Source organism: Sciurus carolinensis, chromosome 12, assembly GCF_902686445.1.
Source record: "Sciurus carolinensis chromosome 12, mSciCar1.2, whole genome shotgun sequence".
NCBI classification, from domain to species: Eukaryota; Metazoa; Chordata; class Mammalia; order Rodentia; family Sciuridae; genus Sciurus; species Sciurus carolinensis.
Genome location: NC_062224.1, coordinates 100,363,738 through 100,382,633, shown reverse-complemented (window position 1 = coordinate 100,382,633; position 18,896 = coordinate 100,363,738). Strand labels below are relative to the sequence as shown.

The window sequence follows — 18,896 nt, the reverse complement described above, 5'->3', positions numbered from 1 at the left end:
ACCCAGGAGGCTGAGTCCATAGACTGATGGCAGGACTTGGTAGGAAGGCGAAGTATAAAGCGAGTACAGTACCGAATTGTCGAATAGAAAGAACATTGACCGGTTCACAGAAAGGGGTGAGAAAAAGAAAAATGGGTTGGTGGCAGGAGCCTTAAAGGACTAGAGGCTCTTATATGGGGCCATTGAACATCCCACACTGTGCTATGGGATGAGGAGCATTCTCCCATTCCTCACCTCCCCGGAGCTGGGAAGAACCAGCATTATCCACCTGAGGATACCACAACCAGAGAAGGTCCTAGGGGAAGCTCCTCAGCAGCTGCAGACTGCAGCCCCTGAGAGAAGCATGAGCAGTCAAGATTCACTTTGAAGGTTCCAGGAGATGCTGGAGATGAGTAGTGAGGCAGGCCATGCTGTCTAGAATAGGGAGCATGTCCATTTATTGGATGAAGCCCCTCGACTCTGTTCTTCACTGTATGCTACCTACCAAATGTGGTCTGATTTTGTTCAGCACCTGAGATATCAAAGTCGACTGAGCCCTTAAACTTGATCCATGCCATAGCTTTTTGATGCAAGGCATCTAAATATTTTTTTTAATTTGCTTCTTTTATGCCATTCTGAATATTTTGGTAATTAAATTTTATCTGTTAAAATAGGATACTCAGCTATTAGATAGTAATTCTACATCTAACAGGTGGATTTTAATATGGTGTTACTTATCAACGTCATGTACTATTTATTTCCTTATGTCATATGGATAGAAACTTTTCTTCTTGCATATAAAGTGTTAGGGAAATACTATGTGAAATGAAAAGTATAAAAATAATGTTGTTTTTCTTTCAGTAACACCAAATATTTATAGTTCTGATGAACTGACTCAACTTACAGTCATTGAAGGGAATCTCATTAGCCTCTTGTGTGAATCAAGTGGAATTCCACCCCCAAATCTCATTTGGAAAAAGGAAGGTCAGTTTTCAACCTCAAAATTTCTAAAATTAAATATAAATTTAAAAAATGAATATTTTGTTTAACAAATGTCAATTTACAAACAAACTTTTTTAGGGTTTGTGTACTATAAGATAGCAACATTGATTTATATTAAGTTTTGATACTTTCACACTACCTGAAAATCTTTATTTTTAAGACTAACAGCTCCCTAGGAAAAAAATCATCAATTTTCTGTATTAAATGATTGATTTTTTAATAAAATGTATTTTGGGCAGCTATAATTATCCAGAATTCACTTTTCAAAGAACTAAAATTTCTTCTTTAAAATAGATTTTTAAAATTATTTTCAAAGTTACACATTTTTACTGTATTTACGACAGTTTAGGAATGTGTATTAAGATTGAATTCATGGGGGCTGGGGTTGTGGCTTAGTGATAGAGCACTTGCCTGACATGCGTGAGGCACTGGGTTTGATCCTCAGCACCACATAAAAATAAAATAAAAATATTGTGTCCACCTAAAAAATATATATGAAAAAGAAAGAGTGAATTCTTCAGTTCAACAGATTTTCAGCTTACTCATCAACAAATTCTTACATGTGCCCACTAGATATCAGACAGATCATCTAAATTTTTAATTCATTTATATTCTTCCTTTTGCACACCAGAGAAGGGTTATTTTACTGTGTTGTCTGCCTCTTAGGTACTTGAATTAGGAAATAAATAAATAACTGTATATACTTATCAGAGTACGTATACAAAATGCTTTTTTTTTTTTTTTGCCTCAAATCTATTATTTGCTTTTCTTTGCAGGTTCTCCAGTGCTGGCTGACTCTGTGGGGCGAGTTAGAATTTTATCTGGAGGCAGACAGTTGCAGATTTCAATTGCCAAAAAATCTGATGCAGGGCTCTATACTTGTGTGGCTTCAAATGTTGCTGGAACCACAAAGAAAGAATACAGTCTGCAAGTTTACAGTATGTTATTGATTAGCCTAGCTTTGGGCACAATCTTCTTTTAAAGCTTTCCATTCTTTCCTTTTATGTACTTCTTCATAGATTCATTCAGTGTAGTATGGTTGTGCGTGTCATATTTAAATATAGCTGTCTACTCTGCCTCTGCTCACCAACGACACACTTATTTACTGGATGGAAACAGAATAGTGAGCAAGTAAGGGGCAAGAGTGGGAATTATGCTCTTGGGTATATTTATAGTACATACAAGTGTTTTATTTTAAAGAATGAGATATGATTTTGGAGTGCTTTTAAATATTGACAGTCTCATATTCAATCTTTAGATGAGCTGTGATATAAGACAGAACTCTTGCCTCCATTTTGTGTATGTGGAGATTTAAACCCAGAGACTTCTTTTTTTTTTTTTTTTGAGCTGAATAACAATGGTATTTATTGAGAAGCAGTGTAATAAAAGCACATTTTTATTCACAATTTTATATATATGTATAACATTGTTTATTTTATGTGTGTGCATGTGTGTGTGTTAATATCACAAATACAATATATGTACATATAAAGTGTTTTAGTTCTTATCATAACTTACCACACAGTAATGTGACAATAATATTAAAACGTTCTCATTTCAAGTCTTGCCCTTCCTGGCTGAGCGCACTCTGGGGACTCTAAACCCAGAATTTTCTGAGGCTCACCAAGGCCCCGTGGGTTATTTGTGGAAGAACTATTACTAGGACATAGAATTACAGACACTGGCCCACTTTTCTTTCCATCCACCTATATATGAGAGTTGGTCTAATTTTTGTTCTTAGAATCAGTATCAATTGGTAATTCAAATGTAAAGCAACAGAAAAACTGGCTATCAGTGGTTTAAATGAGTCCGGGTTTACTTTCTCACATAAGGAGAAGTCTAAGGTTGGCAGGTAATTGTTGGAGTTGGTCAGCAGAGATCTTCCTTCCTTTGTTCTCTTGAGATGGTTTCTGTGGCTGTGGTATCGAGCCCACATTGAAGGCAAAAAGGGAAAGGAGTGGTATCTTCCTTATATCAGGAGAGCAAAAACTGTCCCCCAGTCCCCTAGCATACCTCTGCCTGGATATTATAGACCCAAATTGGTTCACGTAGCCACGTCAGTTTTGGAAGAGTGTGGTGTTTCTCACAGTCTCAGCTTTTCCAACTCCAAGGGTAGAAGGTAGAGGAAGAAAGGAGTTGGTAACAGACACTGAGACATACCCTCGGCTACCATATCTACTTTAAAATTCCTACTAGGAAGGCAACTGTAGGGCTCCAGGGATAAGTTCAAATATTTGTAGAATTTCTCAATGACAGGAAGTTAACAATGTTCTTTTCTTACTTTATTTTAGGTACCTTGTAAGCATTACAGAAGAATTCTACCTCTCAGTATATTAGTGCCACGTCTATTAGTCCTGAGTGTTTTTGTTAAGAGTTAATATCTGGATTTAAAACATGTATTTAATTTAGGCTGATAAAAATTACTATGTAAGACTTGAACCAAACATTTCCTCTCTTCCTTTCTCTTTGTCCTCCAGTTCGACCAACCATAACTGACAGTGGTATCCACCCTACGGACATTATCGTGACTCGAGGGAAGAGTGTTTCCTTAGAGTGTGAGGTGCAGGGTGTTCCTCAGCCAGCGGTGACCTGGATGAAGGATGGCCGCCCCTTGGCCAAGGGAAGGGGAGTGGAAATATTGCATGAAGGTCGCATCCTGCAGCTGAAGAACATTCATGTATCTGACACAGGCCGCTACGTGTGTGTTGCTGTGAATGTAGCAGGAATGACTGACAGAAAATATGACCTAAGTGTTCACAGTAAGTAGAAAGTGGCTCAATAGGTCTGTTCCCTGGCTGGTGTGATCCAGCCTCCTGGGTGGCAGATGAAGGGCTTGCGTGTTGGGAGTCTTACAATCTATCCTTTTCTACATGCATACCACTTCCCAAGGTCTCCAGGTGTTCTGTGCCTGATCTCCTGTTACTTAACTTGCTGAGATAACTACATGTTGGTGTTCTGGTAGGAAGGCACATACTAAAGTGGAAAATTGCCTTCCACAAGTGCTTTTGGTTCAGTGCCATCCCAAGTAAAATCCCTTAATTGTTCTTTCCATTGGTTATCTTGACAAGACTAGTATAAACATAGGTACCTTAGAGCGTACTGGTTCATGACCAGTTGGGCATGAGTGGTATGGATGTCAATTTTAAGATGCTAATTAATGATTAGCATCTTAATGAGTCATTCACATCAGTAGGAATAGACCAAACATACACAAACTCACAGACAACCATCTAGATACATATAATTCGTAGTTTATTTTTTAAACCTATAGAAACAATAGTAACTTTAATAGACACAAATCTCATAACAAAACATGCTTAAGGCTCAGTATTAATATCTTGTAACTTTGCAGCCAAGGGAATCGGAATGTAAAAGAGAAATGAGTTCGTCTTAAATATCTTTTTTTTTTGTTAGATTACTCTTGATTTTTAGGATTTCAGTTATATTTTAGAAAATCCTACCTGTAAGGAAGTCATAAATCAATATCATAAATCTGCCAGATAAGAGGAATGATTTAGAGGAAGCAGCTCATCGCTATTGCAATAACAATGTGAGAATTATTTATTGATTAGAGAGGGGAAGAGGTGATATTTTTACTTCCAGGAATGTCACACTATAAAAATAAATCTATCATTACTGTGATTGCTGATTTTGTTGATCATTGACCAGAAGCGGGGAGTCTTATTAGCAGTAAAGTCTTTAGGATTTGCTGACTGAAGTATACTGGCTTCCTCATTCTCCATTTCCTTTTTTTTTTTTTTTTTTTTTTAACCTTTCAGCCCCTCCAAGCATCATAGGAAGCCACGGGACTCCTGAAAACATCAGTGTGGTGGAGAAGAACTCCGTGTCCCTGACGTGTGAGGCTTCAGGGATTCCCCTGCCTTCAATAACCTGGCTTAAAGATGGGTGGCCCGTCAGCCTCGGCAGTTCCGTGAGGATTCTCTCAGGTAGTCGAAATTCTGGTAGCCTGATCTTCTGTTTGGCTTCATCTGGCCACAATTTCTCCTTAATTTTTCATTTTCAATGTTTCTATTGTTCTCTTTTTCTTTTTAATCTAGCTGCTTATTATGATACCCACTAATCATATTAAGAGGAATATTTAAGACATAGGAAACTGTATCAGGCCCTTTTAAATTTTTTCTTATTGCTTAAACTACAGGGATATCAAAGCATTCAGGCTGTAATGATTACCAACAAATATGAAAAGTAAAAACATATAAAAAAGTGGTAAAATCAAATCCATTGACTCCAGTGAATCATGTTATATACCCCTAGAACCAGGTTGCAACTTCTCTATGGCTAATCTGAATGATGTTTGTATTCCTAGGATGGGAGAGTTTTCTGTGAACTAAGACTTTATTATTATTTTGACTATTCTACACATAATTATTCAGGGAAACCTGCCATCTAAGTGCAGACAGAGGTTTCCTGAGGCAAGCCACAGAAGCTACGCTTTACCTTTTTTTTTTGTAATGGGTTAGATACAGACAAAGCAGATAATTTGACCAAATTTGTGTTTAATAAAAAGCTTAGATACGTAGAAAAAATCCTAACATAATGAATGAAGGCATCCAACTTCAGACACACCTCATGCTAGAAAATTTGAGTTAAACCCAACAAGATGAAGGTTAAATAAACTCCTATAATGACATTCAAAAACAATTGTGAAAATTATGGTGAGATACAGCTTTGGAATTCTTTTTTATTGGTGCACATTTAGCTTCAAAAATCTTTTTTGTTGTTGTTGTAAACAAATTGGGTACAACTTCTTTCTCTGGTTGCACATGAAGTAGAGGCATACCATTTGTGTAATCATACATTTACATAGGGTAATGGTGTTTGATTCATTCTGTTATTTTTTCCTCCCCCCCACCCCTCCCACCCCTCTTTTCCCTGTATACAGTTCCTCCTTCCTCCATTCTTGCCTCCCTCCCACCCCCCATTATGTATCATCATATGCTTATCAGTGAGATCATTTGCCCTTTGGTTTTTTAAGATTGGTTTATCTCACTTAGCATGATATTCTCCAATTTCATCCATTTGCCTGCAAATGCCATAATTTTATTATTCTTTATAGCTGAGTAATATTCCATTGTATATATATGCCACAGTTTCTTTATCCATTCATAGATAAAAGGGCATTTAGGTTGGTTCCACAATCTGGATATTGTGAATTGAGCAGCCATGAACATTGATGTGGCTGCATCACTGTAGTATGCTGATTTTAAGTCCTTTGGGTATAGGCCAAGGAGTGGAATAACTGGGTTAAATGGTGGTTCCATTCCAAGTTTTCTTTTTTTTTTTATTGTAAACAAATGGGATACATGTTGTTTCTCTGTTTGTACATGGCATAAAGGCATACCATTTGTGTAATCATAAATTTACATAGGGTAATGTTGTTTGATTCATTCTGTTATTTTGTCCCTTCCCCCCACCTCTCCCACCCCTCTTTTCCCTCTATACAGTCCTTTGGTTTTTTGAGATTGGCTTATCTCACTTAGCATGATTTCTCCAATTTCATCCATTTGCCTGCAAATGCCATAATTTTATCATTCTTTATAGCTGAGTAATATTCCATTGTATATATATGCCACAGTTTATTTATCCATTCATCAATTGAAGGACATCTAGGTTGGTTCCACAATCTGGCTATTGTGAATTGAGCAGCTATGAACATTGATGTGGCTGTATCTCTGTAATATGCTGATTTTAAGTCCTTTGGGTATAGGCCAAGGAGTGGGATAGCTGGGCCAAATGGTGGTTCCATTCCAAGTTTTCTAAGGAGTCTCCACACTGCTTTCCAGAGTGACTGCACTAATTTACAACCCCACCGATAGTGTATGAGTGTACCTTTTTCCCCACATCCCCGCCAACACCTATTGTTGCTTGTATTCTTGATAATTGCCATTCTAATTGGAGTGAGATGGATTCTTAGGGTAGTTTTGATTTGCATTTCCCTTATTACTAGGGATGTTGAACATTGTTTCATATATCTGTTGATTGCTTGTACATCTTCTTCTGTGAAGTGTCTGTTCATATCCTTAGCCCATTTGTTGATTGGATTATTTGTATTCTTGGTGCAGAGGTTTTTGAGTTCTTTATAGATTCTGGAAATTAGCGCTCTATCTGAAGTATGGTTGGCAAAGATATTCTCCCACTCTGTAGGCTCTCTCTTCACATTGCTGATAGTTTCCTTTGCTGATAGAAAGCGTTTTAGTTTGAATCTATCCCAGTTATTGATTCTTGCTTTTATTTCTTGTGCTATGGGAGTCCTGTTAAGGACGTCTGGTCCTAAGCCAACAAGTTAGAGATTTGGACCTACTTTTTCTTCTATAAGATGCAGGGTCTCTTGTCTGAGTCCAAGATCCTTGATCTATTTTGAGTTGATTTTTGTGCAGGGTGAGAGAAAGGACGTTAGTTTCATTCTGCTGCATATGGTTTTCCAGCTTTCCCAGCACCATTTGTTGAAGAGGCTATCTTTTCTCCATTGCATGTTTTTGGCCCCTTTGTCTAGTATGAGAAAATTGTATTTATTTGAGTTTGTGTCCATGTCCTCTATTCTGTACCATTGATCTGTCTGTCTATTTTGGTGCCAATACCATGCTGTTTTTGTTACTATTGCTTTGTAGTAGAGTTGAAGTTCTGGTATTGCGATACCCCCAGCTTCACTCTTCCTGCTAAGGATTTCTTTAGCTATTCTGGGTTTCTTATTCTTCCAGATGAATTTCATGATTGCTCGCTCTATTTCTATGAGTTACATCATTGGGATTTTAATTGGAATTGCATTGAATCTGTATAGCACTTTTGGTAGTATGGCCATTTTGACAATATTAATTCTTCCTATCCAAGAACATGGGAGATCTTTCCATCTTCTAAGGTTTTCTTGAATTTCTTTCTTTAGTGTTCTGTAGTTCTCATTGTAGAGGTCTTTCACCTCTTTTGTTAGATTGATTCCCAAGTATTTTATTTTTTTCGAGGCTATTGTGAATGGGGTAGTTTTCCTAACTTCTCTTTCTGAAGATTCATCACTTATGTATAAAAATGCATTAGATTTATGAGCATTGATCTTATATCCTGCTACTTTACTGAATTCACTTATGAGTTCTAAAAGTTTTCTGGTGGAGTTTTCTGGTTCCTCTAAATATATAATCATGTCATCAGTAAATAGGTATAGTTTGAGTTCTTCTTTTTCTATTTGTATCCCTTTAATTTCTTTGTTCTAATTGCTCTGTCTAGAGTTTCGAGGACAAATAGAAGTGGTGAAAGAGGGCATCCCTGCCTTGTTCCAGTTTTTAGGGGGAATGTTTTCAGTTTTTCACCATTTAGAATGATATTGGCAATGGGCTTAGCATAACAAATGTTCTAGGCCCTTCTAGCTTTTAGGGTCTGGGTTGAAAAATCTGCTGATATCCATATTGGTTTCCCCCTGAATGTAATTTGATTCTTTTCTCTCACAGCCTTTAAAATTCTATCTTTATTTTGGAGGTTAGCTATTTTCATTATAATGTGCCTTGGTGTGGGTCTATTGTAATTTTGTATATTTGGAGTCCTATAAGCCTCTTGTACTTGATTTTCCATTTCATTCTTCAGATTTGAAAAATTTTCTGATATTATTTCATTGAATAGATCTTTAATTCCTTTGGTTTGTTTCTTTGTGCCTTCCTCAATCCCAATAATTCTTAAATTTGGTCTTCTGATGATATCCCATAATTCTTGTAGATTCTGTTCATGATTTCTTACCATCTTCTCTGTTTGATCAACTTTGTTTTCAAGATTAAATATTTTGTCTTCAATGTCTGAGGTTCTGTCTTCCAGGTGTTCTATCCTATTGGTTATGCTTTCTATGGAGTTTTTAATTTGGTTTATTGTTTCCTTCATTTCAAGGATTTCTGTTTGGTTTTTTTCAGTATCTCTAACTTTTTATTGAAATGATCTTTTGCTTCCCACATTTGTTCTTTTAACTGTCAATTGGTGCAATGATTCAATGCCTGCATTTGCTCTTTCATCTCATCCTTTGCTTCTCTGATCATTTTAATTATGTACATTCTGAACTCCCTTTCTGACATTTCTTCTGCCATACTGTCATTGGATTTTATTGATGTAGCATCTCGGTTTGTTTGGGACATTTTCTTCCCTTGTTTTCTCATAATTCTCAGGTTTCTTCCCCTCTAGTAGTGAAACTCTGAGATATTGCAGATTTCCTCTATTGACTTATAGTGTCCCTGTAGATTTCTAATAACTCACCTCCTAGCCTTCAGTAGCCTGAAGTCTTGGAGGAACTTGATAATGCAGTGATATACAAGGAAGCTGTCCCTCTAGGGGTGGTGGTCTTCAGGTGGGGTATATTCCTTGTTAGTGGGCAGAGGCACCTCCACTTGTTGACCTATGGTCAGCCAAAGGGGGACTAGACTGCGGGCTGGGCACGCCTGATCTGGGCCTGGGTCTCTGGTTCTACCACCCCGGTGGGAAAGCCTCACCTGGCAGGGAAGACTCACCCCATGGGGATGTCTCGCTGAGCAGCTGTCCTCTGAAAAGTTCCCTTCACTCCAGAACTACTGCCTGGGCCAGGGAGCCTGGCCCTGCGAGGGAGTCTCCCGCTGGGCAGCCCTGCTCTGAGGAGCTACCTATGATCAGGGGGAGCCTCGCTCTGTGCCAAAGCCTCTCCCTAGGTGGCCCTCCTCTGCGACTCTCCCGGGTGTCTGGGTTCACTGCTCCAGCTGGGGAGTCTCACTGGGCAACTCTACTCCACAAAGTTCCCTGCGTTCTGGGACTACCGCCCGGTCCCGGGAGCCTCGCCCAGTGGGAGAGACTCACCCGGTGGCTCTGAGTTGGTCCTGGGTCTCTCAATACCTCCTCTTCTTGACTCCTGAGTTCTGGAGCGACATGAGATGCAGTCACCCTCTAGTCCGCCATCTTCGCTAACCCAGAATTCTTAATAGGAAAAGATGTTCGAATTGTCTTATTCAATATGTATTAACAGTGTTAATATTGTTACCAAAAAAACAAATACAAATTTTGCCACCTTAATACATTATTTTTTTCCTAATAAGAAAAGTAAGAACAGTTTCTCTCTAGACTTAGCAGACCTTATCAGAAAGATTGGATTTACTGACAATATTTTAGAAGAAGGATAATCGTGATGGTAACTGATTATATAATGATTACTATGTCTGATTTATCAATCCTGGTAAAAGAAACCTGCTTGTGTATTTGATACCTAATGAAAAATCATACATAAATATTTGAAAAGCCAAGATGTGAAGGGGAGTATGTGGGTCTGTCTAGTTCCCCAGGTTAAAAATAATGTCAGTGTCTGGAAGAGCTTAGAAGCAGATTTGGGTCTGACTATAAACAACTTAAAAAGTAATCTTTAGCTGGTTTAAAGTCAAGATAAGCTATTCCCAGTGGCAGTAAGCTACCTGCCCTAACTGTTCAAATGAAGTTCAAATTTTCAGTATGAATTTGTCAGAAAAGACCTGTTTCTAGTGTTGGAATTAGATCTAGACAACCTAAGGCCCCTTTCTTTCTTCCTCATCTGTCTGTAAATGATAGGAACTTGGTGAGGAATTTTCATTGTTATTAATGACATTTTTGCCTGTGATGCCTCCTGTGTTTATGATCTCTGGCAACTAACTTAACTTTGTTAACTTTAGTTTCATCAGTTGTAAAGTGAAAATATTAATAGTCCTTGTATCTTAGGTTTTTTGATAAAGATGAAGTGAGTTGGTCTATATAAAGCAGTTAAATCAGTGCCTGCTTCTGTGGTCTGTGTCCAGTGCCTTTTGGCTGTTATTGCCAAGGACAGCCTGGTAAAGTGTTTGTAATCTCCCTGTCCCGGGAAACTTTCTGAATCCTTTCTGTGATGCTTCTATCTGCATAGGACTCCCAGTCTCTGCTGACCTTGGGAAGTGCATAGAAATGGCAAAGATTTTACTAAAATTGGGTTACCAAAATTCAGAATATTCATCTTAAAATCATCCTCATATTTTTGGGTTTTTTTTAAGTGTTTCAATTGCTGAAAAAGTAGAAACATTAAATATGATAACTACCTCAGAGCTCCTAGAAATGAAAATGGCAACACCAAGTAACGTCTTCTGACTTGTTATAAATTTACAGGAGTGGTGTTTTGGCTGTATTTTGTTTTGTTTTGCTTGATTAGCAGCTGGAGAGCCCTGAGCGAACACATTAAAGTATTTCACCTTGTGATGCTGCCAAAAGAGTCATTCAGTTTTACAATCTGAATGTATGACTTGTGCAATAGATGAGTGAGAATCAGATGAGTGACATGTGACTTGCTGAGTCCCAGTCTGCTGCACACTTCTGTGTCATTAAGATCAGTCCTCAGTCTCTTAAATCCAACTTTTCTGAAAGCAGAACTTTGGTGAAGGCCCTATCAGTTTTATAAAGTTATCTGCAGATAGCTGCTATAAAAATTTAATAGGTGCAAGAAACATCTTCATATAATTATAACTGACTATCAGACTCATTTTTGTTTTTCACTGGATTAAGTGAGAGGTCCAGGAAACAATGAAAAGAGAAAGGTCATGAGACTTGTGAAGTTGAGGTTTATAGAGTCAGCAATGACTCATAAAAATTATATTGCTTTAGTATCTCTCAACTGGAGCCATATTATGGCCTCACTAATCTGAAGTAATAGTATGTGAATCCTTTCTTCACTGATGTATGTTTTTATAAAAAATGTGTTTACATAATTTCGATGGGAAATTCAAGCCAGGTGCAGTGGAGCACGCCTGTAATCCCAGCGACTCAGGAGGCTAAGGCAGGAGGATCACAAGTTCAAAGTCAGCTTAAGCAACTTAGTGAGGCACTAAGCAACTTATCTCAAAATAAATATGAAAAGGGCTGGAGATGTGACTCAAGCACTCCTGGGTTTAATCCCAGTACCTAAAAAAAAGAAAGAAAGAAAAATTCAAGACTGAGCTCAGGTAATCAGCTTTGTACAAACAGGGTATTACTAAGTTCACCTTTTGGTGGGTTGAGGGTGGGAAAGTTGCTTATTGGAAAAGCTCAACATCAGCCAATTGCATTTCTATAAACTGAAAGCAGATGGAAACTGCTGAACCAGAGCCAGGTGAATATTTACATGAACATTTTTTGTTTAACCATTATAATATTTTCATTCCAATTCAGGGTACTAAGTAGAAAGTCATATACCAGCTAGGAAATTATTACAAGAGCTAAGAAACAGCTTACTGTTTTTTTCTTGAACTTCTCCTCCCATGCTTTGCCGGACTCTTTTCTCCACACGTCTCTTCCCTGTAAGTTTGTTTTATCTCCTTTGTTTACTCCTCCACCTTGTCATTAAGTGGGATTTCCCTCTGTATTATACCCTTCAGCATATCAAAGTTTTACTCTCAGTCTTCATGCATTGCTTAGATGAAGAATATTTCTGCCAACAAAATATTACATTGACGTTCACAGCATAAAAACTAAAGCAGCATTATAGCACTGCATGAGGTGATACTTGGAAACAAATAATTCTGGGATTTCCATGAGATTCATTTGAAAGCTGGTTGTCTGTCTTCGTGGTTTCACTTATCTGACATATGTTGATGTCACCCAAATCTGGGTAGTTGATCTAGTCCTCTTTCTGACATTCCTATTTTATATGTTCTACAGCAAACTGAGACTCTTTTTCTCAGTATCCTGTCCTGGCTGTCTTTTGAAGGCACAAATCAAATCACAACCTTGTTTTGTGATATGTATTTTCATACCCTACACTGAGCACAAGTCTAGATTCCTTAGCATAGCATTCAGAGGCCCACAGAATCTGGCCAAATTCCATCTAGCCTCATCTCTTACCATTTTCTCTACCCATTCTGCTTCAGAAACCCATATCACCTCCTCTACATCCTCATTCATGTTCTACTTATGATGGTATCTCTCAACTCATCTGTTGAAAACATTTATCTTTTAAGACTATATTCAGACATCACTTTCTCTGTGAAACACCCTTTCTAGCTTGTGGTCACCTGGCATTCTATTTCCTACGGCTAAGTCATCTGATGGTTTGCTCCTCTAGGAGGCAGGACACTACGGTTGATGCAGACCAGACTAGAAGATGCGGGCCAGTATACTTGTGTTGTAAGGAATGCAGCTGGTGAAGAAAGAAAAATCTTTGTACTTCAAGTATTAGGTACTTGTAAAATTTTCAGTATCTAGAAAAAAAATAATTGACTTAACTACATTCTGGAAGCAGAGTTAAAATTTATTTATAGCTTGATCTCAAATCTATCTGTCCCTTGACCCCTGGGCTATATGACCTTTGGCAGGGAATCCAATTGTTAGGATTGTTTGGAGACCATTAGTCTAAAGTTCCACCATGTCTTGTCCATTCACAATAAACATGTCACATTCTGAGACATGTTTAATGTGAGTGATTATTAGAATTTTAGTGGGACAAATCTATGTCTTTATGCATTTTTCATTGACATATTTTTATTCAAACTTTATTATTTACATTGCAATAAAATTCAGTGTGATTGCTTTCATGATACAAAACTTAATGATGCATATTGAGACTGAAATTGATCAAAACAGTATTTTGAAATAGTAATGAAATATTGGATAAGAATTTGGAGATTAGTTTTGAAGTTTACACTTTAGTAAACAGAAATATCTATAAAATAGCAGCTCCCCAGTTAAAGATGTAACTTAATTTTTTTTTCTGTTGATTTTTTTAGAACCACCTCATATTGTAGGTGAAAACACATTGGAAGATGTGAAAGTCAAAGAGAAGCAGAGCATCACACTGACTTGTGAAGTGACAGGTAAGGGGGTCGGCTCTGGGACCCCCAACTTGCCGATCCTCACTGCCTCCACCTGATTTAGCTAAGAAAATGTCTAGCTACCATGGTAGATGTTTGAAATTGAATTCTAGTCTAGGATAACAAGTAGAAATGAAGGAGGAAACTGGAAGCCTCTCACATTTGGGTAGAAATTCTTAAGAAAGAAAGAGGAAGAAAGGGAGGAAAGAATAGGGGCACTTTTCTTTTTGTTCAATAAATTATTCTTTATTACTATTACCATTCTACTTTTATTTATATGTGGGTGTTCTCTGCCCACCTCCTCTGATTTTCTTTTCTTCCCTGTGTTTCTTCCTTCCTTTACTTTTCCTGTTTTCTTAAATTTCACTTCAAAGAAATAGGTAGGGATGTTGGGGGAAGGATTGCTTTATTTGATGGTGAGGATTAACCAAGAACAAAGCCTCTCATTTTGTTAACATGTTCACATATTATCAGGAGGATAGAAACTAGAAAAATAAAAGAAAATTCTAAAACCAATTTCACTATCTTTACCATTCAATTGACTTGTTGCATGTAACAAAAAGAAAACAGAAAACAATCTCTAAGAGGACTTTCTGAACCCCTCTTTTTATTGTACATGACCTTGCAGTTTTAAGGGAGCAAAGATAGTAGCCCATATCTTTTTATAGAAAGCCAGTGTTCTGAGGAAGTTTTGATGAGTTTCTTATCTTTTTGCTTCTATGCCTGGTGTGAGCAATAAATTTAAGTAAAGAAATGTATCTGTTTTAAGAAAGGCAGATATAAAGATGTGACATATGCTATTATTACCCAACCTAGAAACCTTGGGTTAATTAACAACTGTGGCATAGAGAACACTTGCCCAAATTTTACAGCCTTCTCTTTCCAGCTTCAATATATCTTCCTAATCTTCTTTCCCAACATGACTTATTTTTATGGTTTTCAATTTTCAAAAAGAAATATTTGAACAATTTTTAACTTAATATGTCACTTAAATGCCCTTGAAAAATAACTTTTTATTTCCTTTATGAGTTGTACACATTTAAGGAAGAATTAATATGTATCTCTATCTATCCATTTTAGAATCCTCATCTAACTCAAAACATGTTGGATTATTTATGATTTTACTTTTCTACAGCTTTTGCTCAAAACATGAAATATTTTAAATTTATGTAAATAGAAAGGTATTCATGAATAATATTTTAATAAAAATGCATGCTCCATTCTTTCTAAGGCATAGTTTCTGTGAAGATAATTACAAGAGCTAAAGCATGTTACTAGCTTAAATACAAATATCAATTTAGAGTCATTTCACTTATAGATGACATTAACCTACAAATGAAAATGATTTCTGATTTATGTATAGTTGTAGTCAGAGCATAACCATTATGATTAATAAAAAGGTTGGTTTGCAAATTTATTTTAGAATGAATGGTTCCTGCATTGTTTTGGAAGTGGAATATGTAAGAAACAAATGAGTGAAAAGACCTTTTGGTATTCACCATCTGTAGGTCTGTGATTAGGCAACTCTCGGAACTGGCTCTCTCTTTCAGGACATCCAGTGCCAGAAATCACATGGCACAAAGACGGACAGCTCCTCCAAGAGGATGAAGCTCATCACATTATGTCTCTTGGCCATTTTCTGCAAATTACCAACGCCCAGGTGTCACACACTGGAAGATATACGTGTTTGGCTTCTAATACAGCCGGTGACAAGAGCAAAAGTTTCAGTCTTAATGTGCTTGGTAAATATAAACTTTGCCTTGAATCTCGAAGAATCAAAAATAACTACAGGCTGGAGTCTCCCTCTACTTATTTACTGTCTCCATTGGTGTAAAGAGTACCATGATTATATACATTTGCTGTTTTTCCTTAATTAATTAATTCATAAGTGTATTCATCAATACAGAATGTCTATTATGTGCAAAGGGTAATTATGAACAAGATAGATAGTAGTAAAGGATAAAGTTGTGCTGGTCAAAGAGAAGCAGCTAAGCAATGAATGAGTCTCAACCTCAGACTCTGTGTCCTTTGTGGGACTCTGCCATTATTGGAAATTCTCCACATGATGGTCCTTGTGGCCCATGAATGATGATATAACTGTGGATATTGATACAATTTGGTTCCTACAGCAGCATATTTATGCTTATGTCTCAGGAAATATTTAAATAGATTCTTATTTTCTGCTCATTTTTTGAAATCTAAAATGCATCACTTAAATGTATTATTGATTGTATTGTATTATTGTATTTTTGATAACTACTGTTATCAAAAATTTTCTACTAAAATCAATGACCTCTTTGTGAGTAGACAAATTTTTGTAGTTATTCATGTGTTTTTGTAGTTAATGCCTATGCTATTTTAGAAGTACATAGACACTCCATATATAGGAACCTTCCATATAGAACACAATCCTCTATAATATCACATAGCAAAATACAGAAATAAATATCAAAGTTTATAAGCAAGTCGTCTCCTGACATACCTGCAATCTCTGCACATCCAGTCAGTACCTAAAAGGCAAATGCCCAGCCCTGTATTATCTCCTGTCCTTAGATCATCACTTTTCATAGGACTTCAAGTTCCTCATGCTTTATTCATCCTCGTACTGATTTACCTTCCAGTAATGACCCATCTCCAAATCCTGTCCTCTGTCCTCCCTGAACACCTGATTCAAAACTCTCTCTAGTTGCTGACTATAGTTGAAATTTGACCCTTCCCTGAGATATCAGCTCCTGTGGGACCATCTCCTTGAAGAACTCTTATTCTAGGTATCCCACATCTTGCCATCTCGCTACATCACCTTACCCAACCCCACTCCTCCCTGGCTTCTTACCCATTTCCTGGTCACTCTCCCTCATTCAGTGAAGATGAGTTATGGGAATCAAAGTCTTCTTCCCTCGGCTTAGTGAAGTTTTGACTATTCGAGTGTGTATGGCTGCAACTTCCAACCCACCCAGGCATAAACCCTTTCTTTGCCCTTTCTTTTCCCAGAGAAGGAGTTATCCTTCTTTTCCACAGTTACTGTTTGTTCTTACGCCTTGACATTTTATCTTTCCACCTTCTTTGGTAAGTCACTTATTCCCATTGCCTGTCTTTACCTTCTGCTCTTTCTACCACTTCGGATTTTAGCCACTCATGTGTGCTTTCTGTCCCACTAAAAACAGGCTTTGGACTACACCACTGCTGACACTGCTCTGGCAAGATTGGGTCCAACAAATGCTTCTCAATCCTGAACTTGACAATTGATCCCTTTCTCCTGAGCAGTGTTCTTTCCTATCCTCCCTCGCACTTGACTTGTCTCTTAAACATTGGGACCCCTAGAATTCTGTCCTTGCACCATGACTCTTGGTAATCTAAATATTCTCTTCAATTAATTCAATTAATTCCCTGATATTTAAATATTACCTCCTGTAGACTGGTCACTTTTAAACCTACAACCCAGATCTTTCTCCCAAGTTTCAGATTGTAGTATAGACTTGCTCATAAGAATTTCTACCTGGCACTTAAAATTCAAGGTATTCAGAATCAGAAAAAATTATCTTCCCCTCTTAAATGAACAAATCTTTCTGTATTTCCTATTTAAGTTCCTTCACTGTATTTTAACTAGCTTCCCAGGAAAGAAATTGGAAGTTATCTTTGGCTTCAATTTTTCTTAGTCTCCAAATGTTATCATCAAGCCCTGCCAGTTAATGTCCTACCCCTGTGCTGGTCATTCCCTACTCTGCGCCCTCCTCCAGTTCCGTCTCTTGCCTCTCTTCATCTGATGAAGCACAGACCCCTCTCTGCTTCCTTGCTCCTGATACCGACCCACTCGAGTCCATCCTCCACTGTCCCCTGCTTGCCCAGCACGGTTCACTGCTACTCTGTTCCCAGTATGCTCCCTCTTTGTACTGGTGTCCCTTCTGTCACCTGCTAACTACCACCGCCCCTTTAAGGCTTACTCTACAGACTCCTCCAGGAGGCCACCTGCAGTCAGACTGCACGCCACGCCCCTCACCTGGACCAAGCCCTGTACCCCATTTGCCTCACACCCTCCTTGCCCTCTCTGTCCTGATTGCTTTGGGTGATGTTGTCTTTTCCTTTGTGTCAGCTCCTCCTTTACCCTGTGAACTTTTTGATGGATCTTGCTGCTTTTGCATCAAACAAGAACAAAAATTATGTTTCTAACTGTTGAGAAGCAGCGTTACATAAATAAGTACAATGGTGATTTAGAAATGCAAAAACAGACAAGTTTCCCAGTACCTCTCTCTAATCAAATGTTTCGTTTTTTCCAGTCTCTCCTACAATTGCCGGTGTAGGTAGTGACGGCAGCCCCGAAGATGTTGTCGTCATCCTCAACAGTCCCACGTCTTTGGTCTGTGAAGCATATTCCTATCCTCCAGCTACCATCACCTGGTTTAAGGACGGAGCTCCTTTAGAATCCAGCCGAAATATTCGCATTCTTCCAGGTAATTATTAACCTCAGATGCCCAAAGTGTAAACTACTACTGTAGAAAAGGAGAATCACTGGTTAATTTTCATGAAAGTACCTATGTTGTTGGTTGTGTTATGTGGTATTGATATTTTAATTTCTAATTTATACTCTATATAATATATAATCTTATAATCTAAAATACTGAAAATTACTGTTTGAAAGATCAGAAAAAACACCTAAAAATAGATAAATAGCATAATGTAATTATCACTAAGCTATATTGTAATGTGGAATGCCACAAAAGGTAGAAATTTATTATTTTTTTTTTATTGAACTGAACCTTGAAGCAGAGTTTGTATTTAGGTTGAGAGAGTTTAATTATTCCTCTTTAATGCTTGGAAATAGATATATAAAATAGAAATAATTTAAAAGTCTAAGTACCAGGCTTTAAGAAATTTATAGTTACATATGGAAGAGAGATAATAAGTGTGAAAAACTTATTAATAATATGTATCTGTTATGAATAGTAAGGGGTATGAAAAAATAGGATGGTGACATTTTATAAGAAGAAATTGTGACCGTGGGCTGAAGTGGTCAGAAAAAAAGCTTTATTGCTTAGTCGGAACATGAACCCAACTTCAGAGAGAGTTCTAGAATTTACTTAATTGGCAGTGAGTTGGGAGACAGATCCACCGGGATGACCAGTGTGGGAA

The 18,896-nt window shown here is 37.5% G+C and overlaps 1 protein-coding gene across 5 annotated transcripts in view; it reads left to right on the top strand.

Moving 5' to 3' along the window:
- The window catches only part of Hmcn1 (hemicentin 1), a 413,611-nt gene that overhangs the window by 286,515 nt on the left and 108,200 nt on the right, over positions 1 to 18,896 (top strand). For all 5 annotated transcript variants that reach the window (XM_047520702.1, XM_047520699.1, XM_047520701.1 and 2 more), the window contains 8 exons: positions 841 to 963; positions 1,758 to 1,919; positions 3,459 to 3,740; positions 4,761 to 4,928; positions 13,025 to 13,138; positions 13,686 to 13,772; positions 15,320 to 15,511; positions 18,044 to 18,217. In XM_047520702.1, coding sequence (XP_047376658.1) covers positions 841 to 963; positions 1,758 to 1,919; positions 3,459 to 3,740; positions 4,761 to 4,928; positions 13,025 to 13,138; positions 13,686 to 13,772; positions 15,320 to 15,511; positions 18,044 to 18,217 — 1,302 coding nt within the window. The remainder of the gene's footprint in view (positions 1 to 840; positions 964 to 1,757; positions 1,920 to 3,458; positions 3,741 to 4,760; positions 4,929 to 13,024; positions 13,139 to 13,685; positions 13,773 to 15,319; positions 15,512 to 18,043; positions 18,218 to 18,896) is intronic.